Below are 11864 nucleotides of genomic sequence, written 5' to 3'. Positions count from 1 at the left end.
AAAAAAAAAAAAAAAAAAAAAAAAAAAAGAAAAAAAAATCCACAAAAATAACTGCTAATATTTTTCTACAGTATTTTTCTTTGAACAAAAATGGTATATTATACATATTTTAATACTTGTTCCATTTAATGTGTAATAATGCATTCCTTGTGTCATCAAGAGTTTCTGCAACTTCATTTTTAATTAGTCCTCTGCTGAATAGATATACCTTAAAGCTGCCTATTGCTGGATAGCTGTCAAAAACATGAAGATCTAAATCTTTATACACGTCCATGACTTTAGGTGGAAGGTCAAGGTCTGCTTCTCACACGGGGGCGGCGTCAGTCTGTCCTGTCCACCCAGGTACCTGCCCAGCACCCCGCTCCGCTCTCACACTCCGAGGACTCAGAAAGCCGGTAGCCCCGCTTGTTCCATTAGAGATGGCCTCTCTCATGATCAGGTTATACCAGTATCAGCACATGCTTTTAAATGATCAGGTGTAACCATTCGGGGTTTTTAGACGTACTCCCCGGCTCTCGGCCACAGCGCGCACGGCTGGTACTACTTTTAAGCGCACTCGATGTTGTTACCTTAAAGGCCATAAATTTGTGGTATGGCTTGGGTGCCCACGCATAGACTTCCACAGAACTCTTCAAAGCAATGACCAGAAACTTGATTCTTTCATATTTTACTGCAACGACAAATAAGAGGCGCACAGGTCAGTGTCAGGGAGGAACTCTAAATCCTTCCGCTGTCCTCTGCAGACTCTCTAAACATGCCTTTCTGCTGGTCCACCCAAACCAACGAGAGAAAAATGCTGAGAGGTCAAGCCTCGTGGTTCGCTCTTGCGATTCTTCAACGTACCGTTCAGGCTGTTCCCATCCTCCTCCGTGCCGTGCTGGACTCGCCCCCATACCCTGGCTGCAGTCGATGACGTCCCTAAGCTTCCTAGGCTGTAGGCACCGAATAATCCAGGACAGTGCCAGCCTTTCCACCCGACCACCTCGGGGGCTCAGTACTAGTTCAAAAGGGTAATGATGTGATTTACCAGACAAGAGGGTCCCGAACCCCAGCAAGAGGTCAAATCTTCCATGTGGCCTTTCCTGAGTCCTGCGTGGGGCTTACAGATGGAGGAACACAGAACGCTACGACAAAATCCTCATCAACTGAGTTTGAATTCTATCTATTTCTGTGTACAAGATCAAGTATCATTTCGAACCACTTCCTGAGCTACAGAGACAGTAGTAATTGCTAGGATTTTAGCTCAAGTTGTGTACCAAAAGTAAAGGAAATCTCTCTTTACTAAAGAGAGGCCTATATATATATATATATATATATGTAGGCCTCCTTTACACAGCTATTTCAGTCCTCTTCACAGCCAGCAACTCTGCTTAGAGCAGATACCCGGAGGGGCCCTGGCCACACCTGACTTACGGGGCTGGTGCAGACTCCCGGTGTTTTCATGGGCTCTCTAAACCGCAGCACCCCGCCTTTGACCATGAGACATGGCTTGTTGGCTTGATAACTCTCCTTGTTATTTCATGTACTGTCACTATTCAAGTGAGTCACATGACTATTAGGATACAAAGGATTATAAGAGGCCGTCGAAACCAGTGCTGATGGGATAGAATTTTCTGTGATGGAAAGGTCTCATGTCCACCCTGCTGTTATGACAGCCACTAGTTACATGGGGCTACTGGGCACCTGGAATGTACTAATGTCACTGAAGAAAGAAATTTTAAAGTTTATTTCATGATAATTAATTTACATATAAATTTAAATACCGCCCCCACCCCGCCTTCTGAGCCCAGCTCAGTTTAACACATCTGCCTCTCACTCTCCTGTAGGGTCATCTGTTCAGGGACATTTCAGCTGTTATGAGCCATTTCATTACATTTAGCCTTAGACGATTTCAGTTACATATCAACAAATAAAAACAGTACACAAAAACACCACACAGAAAATTCTAATCCCGAAATCTATACCGAGGTGATAGAACCCTGCAGGATCACTCAGAGTCAGTCCACTACCGGGGTGGCAGCCGCACCGCATTAGTAACCAACGAGCTGAGGGCCGTGGACAGGTTACATAAACAAGACGACAATGCCAAGGACTGTAATATTTCTGGGAGCAGAGGCACTGACTACAGTATGTAGTTTCATAAACAAGGAAGTATACAGTCTCTGTATACTTAAGACTTATACCATTTGCTAACCTTCTCAACCTCCCATTTCAAATTCAATTAGAACACATCATCTCGCCCATAAAACTGTAACTGGGCTAAGCTCCATTATGTCCCCTTTATTTCCAACATTAGTACCTATATTTTGATTTTTTTCCCCAACACGAAAAAACTTATTTTGGTTTTGTTCTTGTGAGATCCTATTTCATGAGAAGCACGGCAGGCATGTTGAGGAGAAAAGAACAAAACGGTCGGGGCTTCCCTGGTGGCGCAGTGGTTGCGCGTCCGCCTGCCGATGCGGGGGAGCCGGGTTCGCGCCCCGGTCTGGGAGGATCCCACGTGCCGCGGAGCGGCTGGGCCCGTGAGCCGTGGCCGCTGCACCAAAAAAAAAAAAAAAAAAAAAAAAAGAACAAAATGGTTGCCGTGAAGCACTGACTGGCCAGCAAGATTCATTTCTTAGTGATGAGCAGAGTAGCTCTCTACAGCGCATTTAATGCAAACCGACAGGCCACAGCTACTTGGGCAAACTCTCAAACGTTCAGTGACTGCCAAGGACCCAGAGTCCTCCAAGTGAGGACAAGCCTACAGCACAAAGGAGGAGTCCAAATGTCTCTCCTCTGGCAACGCTTCCTTCTCCTCTGCAAGATGTGAGCCACATCTTACAGAGAGCGTGTGGACTGTCCAAGGAAAGGGTGAGAAGAGGCTCACGCCAGAGGGCAGGGACAGCCGGAGTTAAGATTAACTGCAGGCCTGCAGGCCTCAGGATTAGAAGGCGCCTCAGAAACATCCTGACACAGAAATGAGTTACAAGTCTCAGAGACAAGTTCATTACTAAAAGCTTCACAAACACATGGATTTTAGATGGAAGATTAATTAAACCTTGGAAAAGCAGAACCCTGAGGGCCGTCGCGGAACGTACCGACTTTGTAGTGCACGCAGCCTTCCAAGTCCCCCACGGTCGTCCAGCCCTGCTTCTTCTCAACTTCTGGATCGTTGTGGAGTATTTTATTTCTTAACCAGGACAAATAGTAGACACGTAACTTATCCTTTTTGCCTAGCAAAACAAATATAAGTACTTTACATGCATATTCAAAAGCAGCTATCATCATTAACAACAACAGTAACCAAAAGAAACAGCAATAAACAATAAATATCATCCCCCTAGGGAACATTTTGTATCAGTTTCACTAGAAACTCAATTCAAGCTATGACGTCATCGATTCTCAAAACCCTCTAGTGTAACTATTATTTCCCGTTTGCGAGCACAAAAGGGTTTCATAGATCACCCAGCAAACGGTAAGCCATAAACTGGAGATGAGCCCAACTGACAGAGCTCACAAAGACTCACACCCAGAACACGTAAAGAACGCCTATGAATCAATTAGCAGAGAGACAGCCCAGCAGAAATACTGAGCAAGCACCTAGAACAGACAAAAGATGTTATCGCAGAGATTCATAAAAAGGTACTTGCTCTCAACAGTCTGAAAAGGCTACAGACTGCACAAGTCCACCTATGACATTCTGGAAAAGGCAATATGGAGACAGTAAAAAAAAAAAAGACCAGCTGTTGCCAGGTGCTCTGAGGGAGGGAGGAGGAGGTGGAGCACCAGAGGATTCTTAGGGCAGTGAAAGGAGTCTGTATGATGCTGTGACGGTGGATAAAATTATGCGTGTGTCGAACCCAGAGCACACACACACACAGAGAACGCTAATGCAAACTGTGGACTTCAGCTAACCTGTTAGCTAAAGTATTAATACTGGTTCATCCGCTGTAACAAATGTACCACATTAATGCGAGAGAATAGGGGAAACTGGAAAGGGCCAATATGCGGACTGTCTATACTTTCTGTTCAATTTCTGCGTAAACGTAAAACTGCTCTAGGAAAAGAGCCAGACACAAAAGCGTATCTAGCGTGTTCTAAGGTGTTCAAAGTCAGGACAGGGCTTCCCTCTGGGGAGGAGGGGCAGTGCAGGGGAGCCACCGGGGGCTGGGATGGCTCCCCTCGTCCCCAGGGTGGGGGGCTACGTGGATGGGTTCTAACTGTGACTCTTCACGGAGCTGTACACCTTTATACGTCTGCGCACTTTCTGCGTCATGTCTTAGACTTCAACACAATCTTCTTAAGTTTTGAAGAATTTTTGAATGTGGGAAAATACTCAATATATTAAGTGAAACAAAGACGACATCGTTTTATGTACAGTGTTTTACTCCCACACTGTGAGATACAGTTACAGAAACGAGGAGGGGGAAATACAATAAAATGTTAACAAGAGGTATCTCTGAGATGGGGGTTACATTTTGTTTTATTCTTCCTAAGTTTTTTTCTGTTTTCGAAGTTGCCTACAACTGACATGTATTAATTACTTTTATGATTTTGAAAAACACCGAAAGCTACAAAGAGGAAAAGAATACAGAAAAGTAGACCCAAAAAGTGGTTTCAGTTCACTACGGATCCCCATGGATCACCGTGCTCGCTGGATCACAAAATGAGGCTTAAACCATTTTTTAGCTGATTTGTTTTTCCTACAATTCTAAAACCTATTTTCCATCGCTTTTTAAAGCTCAAGTTTTAAATGGTTGTTTTCTCATTTAAGTATGAGATGGATGGTGAAATTTTTGCATTTCAATGAACATCTTTACTTAACCCAAAAGCCTATTTGAAAACTAAAGCAACTGCCAGAAATTTGTTACATATAAATAAATATAACAAGTTTGAGTTCGCAGATAATTAAATCAAAATCACTGCTGGTTATCAGAGGCCAAGTCTTACACTTCTACATATTCTTTGACCCCAGCAAAACCACAAATTATTAGGAGGTTATGATCTAGGCAACATGGATTCATTCATATGCCCGATGGTTAAGTGAGCTGCAAAGAAACTTGTGAAAAATGTTTACATGAGAGGGAAAAAAAGGAATAATCGGAAAGACTAACAACAGAAAACTAGTAAACAAACTCTAGTACGTCTGTGCAAAGAAACATCCTATAGCCGCGCAGAATGGGTACCATGAAGGAACGTTCAGGGACAGGAGAGAGCAGCCTACAAGGTTTGAACAAACAAGAAAGGACGGGATACACTTAAACTTCAGAACAGTGGTTACCAAGGGCAGGTAGACACCAAATGTATGCATAGCAGTGTATTCGAACATCTGTTGAAAACTATCTCGTCAGCATATGGGTATCATATTATTCTCTCAATGTTTGAAATGTTGCATAACTATTTTTATGGAGATTTTTTTTCCCCCTAAGTGTGTATCCTGAGTGTGTGCATGCTTAAAAGACTGGAAATTAAAAACTGAAGTTAACAGATGTCATCTTCGGATGATTTTGCTATTTATTTCTCCCATTTGCTTTTCTGCAGTAGTCTCTTACTTTCTACAATGAACACATATAATTTATACTAAGAAAAATGCTCTTTCTAAAAAGACACTTATAGTAAGTGTTGACTGACATTAAAAAAAAAAAAACCCACGATACTTTTACCATCAATGGCAAAGAACAGCTGCTTGTGCATGAAAGAGCCGTGTGGGAGGGAGTGGACATAAACCCACACTCTGAACGGGACAGGCCGCAGGGGGCGGCAGCAGGGTGGCAGGCAGTGTGAAGGAGCAAGTGCAGGTTCCTGTGCTGCCCGGACCTCTCAGCAGAGCCCCAGGCAAATGTGGTCCCCTCTGAATACATTTTCCTACCACGTTACTGTAAAATCACGCTACGGTTCTAGGTCATTTAGCTATTACTTCAGAAAAGGAACTCACTCGAGTTGTGTGCCAGCAAGTACCACGTTTTTAAACAGTGCTGGGGGCCTGCTTTCCCTGAACACACGCTTACCAGATATTGTCACCAAGACATTCAAGCCTTCCAGGACGTCCATCTGTTGAAATCGTCTTCTGTTGATCAGAGGATACACCTTCCCTTGGCCACTTCTGTCCAGCAGCATCAGGCCACTCTCTGTACCCACCAGCAAGTTCACTCCTATTTCAAGGACACAGAAAGCCCACAATTTTACTCTGTGCTTGACAAACAGCCTTGCATGGAGCGGATAGCAAAGTCTATCTGGAAGAGTGGTTTCCTCAAGCCACCCATAAACAAGAGAGCTTAAAGTACCCAAACTGCAACAAATCACCACAGAGGAGAGAGGGTGAAATACTCACTTACAAGTAAAAAAAGGATCTGGGGGGTGTGGGGGGACGACACGAGCCCGCCTCATCCCCCTGATTACCTTTCACCACCCTCCAGTTTCCGGTTCTTCCTCAGTTGCCCCAGGACGTCCCAGCCCACCGTTTCCTGGGTACCACAGACTCTCCATCTCATCCGTCACATCAAACACCCGAACAACCCTTCGCCTGATGTCACGATCCCCGCCTGCTTCCTTCACCTGTCTTTTCGCGGGCAAACTTCTAGAATGAGCCATACACAGCCCCCTTAGTCCTTAACAGTTTGTGACTGCTCGGGCGTCTATCACTCAGTTTAAGGTTTTCTTAAAGACCTCCCTCCATCTTCCTTAAGAAAGGAACAAGAGCATTCGGTCCTGGCTCTCGCGGTTTCTCACCAGCAGTGCGCGTGCGCAGGCGGGGGGCGGGGCGCGCCTCCGGCCGCGGGCCCATCGCGGCCCCGCCCTCTCCAGCCTCGTCAGGTCTCCCCCTGGCCTGCACGCACCTTCTCTGCTTCCTAAGCGCGGGCGTCTCCCTTGCTGTCTGTCTGTCTGTCTGTCTGCTGGAGCAGGACCTCAGAACCATTAACTCCTGATTCCACCCCCAACTCCTGGCTCGTCGTCCACTTCCAAGTCCTACCGAGACCAGCCTCTCGAGCCCTGCCGCTTCTATCAGCAGCACCGCCAGCACAGCTGCTCCATGCAACTAGCCAAGCTGACCCCGCCCGAGAAGACCCCCCCTCACGTTCCCGTTCCTCTGCTCTCCCCGCCTCAGGCTCTGGCCGCCTCACACCGCGGACGGGTAGAGGCCTGAGGTGAGGCTGCTGCGACCCCCTCCCTCCCTCTACTTCCTTGCGACTGTACCGCAAACAACCCTAACCTTCCTGCAACACTCATCGGGCCATACTGTGCCTTCAGAAACGGCTCACTCTCTCTCCGAGAGGGTACGAAAGCATCCATCCAGCGTTCAGAACTCTCTGCCCCTCAAGCCGACTTTATCATTCACTTACTTTCCCAATGACACCGATTTCCTTGGTCTATAACCTTGGTTGCCTAAACTAACTTGGTAACTTGTAGCACAGAGCACCTTGTACTCCTAGGGGATTGGGCACACCTGTGTTTGCACTGAGTCCCTAAACTGGATAATAAACTCGCTGAGGGAAGGAACGAAGTATGTGTGCTTTTACAGAGTAATCGCTCCGTCAGTATTTTCAGGCAGATGGAATGACAGGGGAGAATAGCATATATGTCTTGAACCACGTCATATTTATTTATTCAGACACACACACACACACACACACACACTCTTCCAGAAAACTTCAAAAGAACAATTGTGAAGGCAACAGGAAAACACCCTCCCCGCCCACCCTCAGCTCCATGCCTATTTGGTATTGAGTGGGGGAACCCTAGCACCAGGAGGACAGCATCTACCCAAGGAAACCTTGTGAGGAAACCAGAAACACCTTTTGGGTCCCGGGGGACAGCGGGGAACCTGGCATTTACACATGTACTCACATCACCGCTACTTTAGCAACTAAGAGTGCCCGGCATGCATGGCTGCGGTTACCAATACGCTGAAGCGCTGTATGCGGCAAGCTAAACTGCTGTCCAACTTTAGCTGACAGCCAAGGAGTTCATTCCAGTTCATACAATATTTCACCATTTTCCTGGTCGACCTTCCATATTGGGAAGCTAAAAAAACCTACGTCAACTACCCAAATGTGTAATAACTACAACGAGCATTGTGAAATCTATTATTCGTGGGTTCCAAAAACATCCAAAAACAAACACCATTCAAACCTCCATCAAGAGTTTACAGCAAGAAAGAATAAAGATTCAAAAGAGCTGAAAAAAAGTCTTCATATACACAAAAATTGTAGCTATTTTAGCACTTATCATATTTTCCAATTCTCCAGTATGTATTTCCAAGAACTGTGTCATTTCGTAAAATACTGAGTGCTAGCAGTCAAAAGAATACAGACAGTCACTGGAAAAGAGCAACCCTGGAAATTATGGGCCTATGAAAAAAACTGTGGCATGCTGCACCGATTTCTTTTATAAATGTACTTTTTTTAAACCTTACAATTGTTAGTTACAATTAAACTTTATAATGCTAATTGTTCAAAGGTAAGCAGGGCTAGGAATTGCAATTGTATCCACAGGAATCTGGTGCAGGGTGATGGAAGAAATGGCTAAGAGCTCTGTAACATGTGATTTAAAATCTCCCTTCAATTCTACGATGAATTACACTGCAGTCAAAGCAGCAAAGTAAGTGCACACAATTCTTCATGATCATAAGAATGGAAACTATCACATCCAAAAGATGTGTTAAAATAATTCCGGCTGTAAATAAGGAGAAATTGCCTTACTAAAAACTTAAATAAATATGCAGTAATTTACAAAACAAAAGTCAGTTCAGTAAGACGAAGGATGCTCACTGCAAGCATTTTCTAGGAAGGTACACAAAAAACTAACCTAACGCGGGTCAGCAAAACACAAACGCGTCAATTTCACCATTTCAAGAGCACTGCGGCCTCCTCTGGACCTCCTCCTCTTGTCAGGCTACAGCTCTCATAGTACATGCTTTAACTTTTCTGGGTCTATGTCTTCAAGAGACTTATTTTTAACTTCACTTAAAAGGTAACTCAAGACAGCTAGCCCAAGCAGTTTAAGGAAATCCACCAGTGACGTGACCCTGACACGGGGCAACTCAAACACACTCGGATACAGAAGTCACCTATTTTAAGTCACCTCCCTCTCTCTTGACATGATGAAACACACAGGCTTGAGAGAGTCACCTATCTTTCTCAGAGGCAGTGAAGAAGTTAATTAGGAAAAAGAAGGATTTTAGTTTAAAAAAGAAAAATCAGATGAAGGCACACAGAATGGGGCCCAGCACTTCACAGGACATTAGAGGACCATAAATTAAGTGTGACACTGCTACCAAGGGCAAACATCCTAGGCACAGATGACTTCGCTAATTTGGAAAGAACTAACATATTTAACGTTACTTCTACGCTGAACATAATGTAATCATTTTGATGACATAAACACCCCCAAGAAGGCCTTAAATATGAAGAAAACTGTGCCTGCAATGGGCAGAGATGGCTCTTCCAAAGCCCTCGGGGGAGCGGGGGTAGGGGCTCGCTCGCGGAAGGGGCAAGGGAAGCCAGGACAGACCAAGGCCCAGAAGGCGGCGGAGGAGGACAGTCTATCAAGTTACGGGCCCTTCCGGAACGACAGGAGGAAGCAACCACCTCGAGGTTCAGCAGGTGAACCCCGAGGCCCTCGTGGCTGCTTCCATCGCTCTGGGCCAGGCGAGGGGCCGGGACTGAGAAGAGCTGATGGGGTCACAGGGGAAAGGCAGAGCCATCGTGGACACACCAGGAGAGCCCGTGAGAGGATGTGCTGTGTCCTCACGCGTTTACACGCCGACGTCCAAGGAGCAGGAAACTTTTCTGAATACAATGGCAGGGCTCCTCCCTGCTTCAAACAGCCCATGGCAGGATTCAGGGAGTATTAACAGGTGTGGCACTGGAAGGCGCGGTCAAGGCAAGAGCAGGCGCACCTGCGGGGCTCGGGGAGGTGGTGGACGGGGGTGACAGCCAGGAGGCGGCAGAGCTGTGCGCACCGCAGACTCGGAGAACCCCTCTCACGGTGTCCACGCAAGCCTGCGTGGTAAGGCGGCTCACGGCCCCTCCCGCAGACTCTCGGCCCAGGCCGACTGCGTCTAAGGGCTCCACTCAGATGTTAGGCCCAAGTCACAAAGAGCAAGGGAAAAATGATAAACTGAAACACTTAAAGAAAAGCAAATTCGACAGATTTCTTCATTCTCCCTATAAATATGGGCCAAATCAAATGTCCTTCTCATTTTTTCCCTTTTCTTCTTTTTTTTTTCTTTTGTGGTACGCGGGCCCCTCACCGGCGCGGCCTCTCCCGCTGCGGAGCGCAGGCTCCGGACGCGCAGGCTCAGCGGCCACGGCTCACGGGCCCAGCCGCTCCGCGGCACGCGGGATCCTCCCGGACCGGGGCATGAACCCGCGTCCCCTGCATCGGCAGGCGGACGCGCAACCACTGCGCCACCAGGGAAGCCCCCTTTTCTTCTTTATATGAAGCAACGGAGATGAGTCAGTCTTTGCAACACCCGATGGCTGAAACAAGGGCAGGCCTGTGTGCGTCCCTGCAGGATTCCTGCAGGGACAGGCTACGGGGATGGACGTCAAGAGTCTTCTATCTCACCCGCCAACGACGCCTCCAAGAACACCTGCACTACCTATAAACGACCGGCCCATCCTTGAGACTAAAAGCGAAAGGGTCAGAGTCACAGTGAGACACCTACCCCACAAGGCAGCGCACAGAATCTCGGAGTTAAACCTCTTCTTGTATTTGCGAATCTCTGGGGTGTCGCTCTGTGGCCTAGTGTTGGTGGGATTCACATTGACCACTGAGCCCTTCCGGGTAGGATCTTGCCTTATGGCCTCCGATCTCATTCCATCACAAGAAAATCCCACTGAAACACAGGACACTGGAATTATTTTGTGTCTCCACGAGCACTGGGCCTGCTCCCTTCCCCGCTACGCCTCAAGCCGATATTCACGTCACAACCAACTCTTTGCCTAGGAAGAGAAATCTGTAAGGAATGTACATGGAAAAAGGAAACTGACTCTGCAGCTCATTGCAAATAAGGCAGCGCAAGCGGGCCGGGCATCTGGTCCGAGGTCTGCGCCTGCCAGCCACCAGCATGCGTGCCCAAGCCACCAGAAAGAGCAGCGCGAAGTGCCCGGGCCCACTCGTCAGCTGCTTTCTTGTTGCTGCTTTACTTACCCACAGAAGTCACTGTTGTCCCACTAGATGGAGAAATCTGTAGTAATCTGGGGTCTATAAAAGGTGTAAAGGAGGAGGAAGATTTGTGTTTCTGGAGTGTGCTACTAGCGGACTGAGTCTGCAATGTAAATTCAGTCGTATTAATACAATGACAGTAAAGGAACAAACATACAACACTTCAACCCACCTCTACAACGCACTGCTTCCCAATACAAAAGCCCTATCCCGCCGCCTCCTCCCCCAAAATGCTCCGGAGGTGCTTCTGCGTGTGTACCCCACACCCCCCAATACAGGCCGTTTAACCGGGAGCCAAAGAGAGCTACCCCTCTTTTCAGAAGTATCGCTCCTCTATGACGAACACGCAAGCTACCAGCAAAATCTATACTTCACGCTCCTCCGGTTTTTAATAAATAATTATAATAAAAACTCCTAAAGGCAGTTTGAAACGTCTTGATCTCAATTCATCAATTTTTGAATTTACTCTCCTACCCCCCAAAAAGTCCAATGAATCTATGTTGGAATACTGGCAAATCTTCATTTTATACCGTTTCTTTTAAAGTGAGCCTCTTGCCAGAAAGCTACAGAAGCTTTGGCCACCATCACTTCAGGTGCATCATCATAAAATCCATATCAAATAGGGGCTCATTAGTGAAAGGTGCAAATACAGAGTAAGGCATATCCTTTTGCTCTTTTAGGAATAGGAGTGTTTTGGTTAATAATGTAACTTA

General features: G+C 46.6%; 1 protein-coding gene across 43 annotated transcripts in view; it reads right to left on the bottom strand.

Annotated features, from left to right (window-relative positions):
- The window catches only part of MAP4K4 (mitogen-activated protein kinase kinase kinase kinase 4), a 173981-nt gene that overhangs the window by 5158 nt on the left and 156959 nt on the right, over positions 1–11864 (bottom strand). For all 43 annotated transcript variants that reach the window (XM_024116611.3, XM_024116613.3, XM_055088950.1 and 40 more), the window contains 5 exons: positions 11137–11254; positions 10652–10822; positions 5991–6134; positions 3081–3215; positions 570–670 (listed from right to left, as the gene is read on the bottom strand). In XM_024116611.3, the coding sequence (XP_023972379.1) occupies positions 570–670; positions 3081–3215; positions 5991–6134; positions 10652–10822; positions 11137–11254 (669 nt within the window). The remainder of the gene's footprint in view (positions 1–569; positions 671–3080; positions 3216–5990; positions 6135–10651; positions 10823–11136; positions 11255–11864) is intronic.

Source organism: Physeter macrocephalus, chromosome 12, assembly GCF_002837175.3.
Source record: "Physeter macrocephalus isolate SW-GA chromosome 12, ASM283717v5, whole genome shotgun sequence".
NCBI classification, from domain to species: Eukaryota; Metazoa; Chordata; class Mammalia; order Artiodactyla; family Physeteridae; genus Physeter; species Physeter macrocephalus.
The sequence above is the reverse complement of the archived record's forward strand: the minus strand, read 5'-3'. Positions and strand labels throughout refer to the sequence as shown.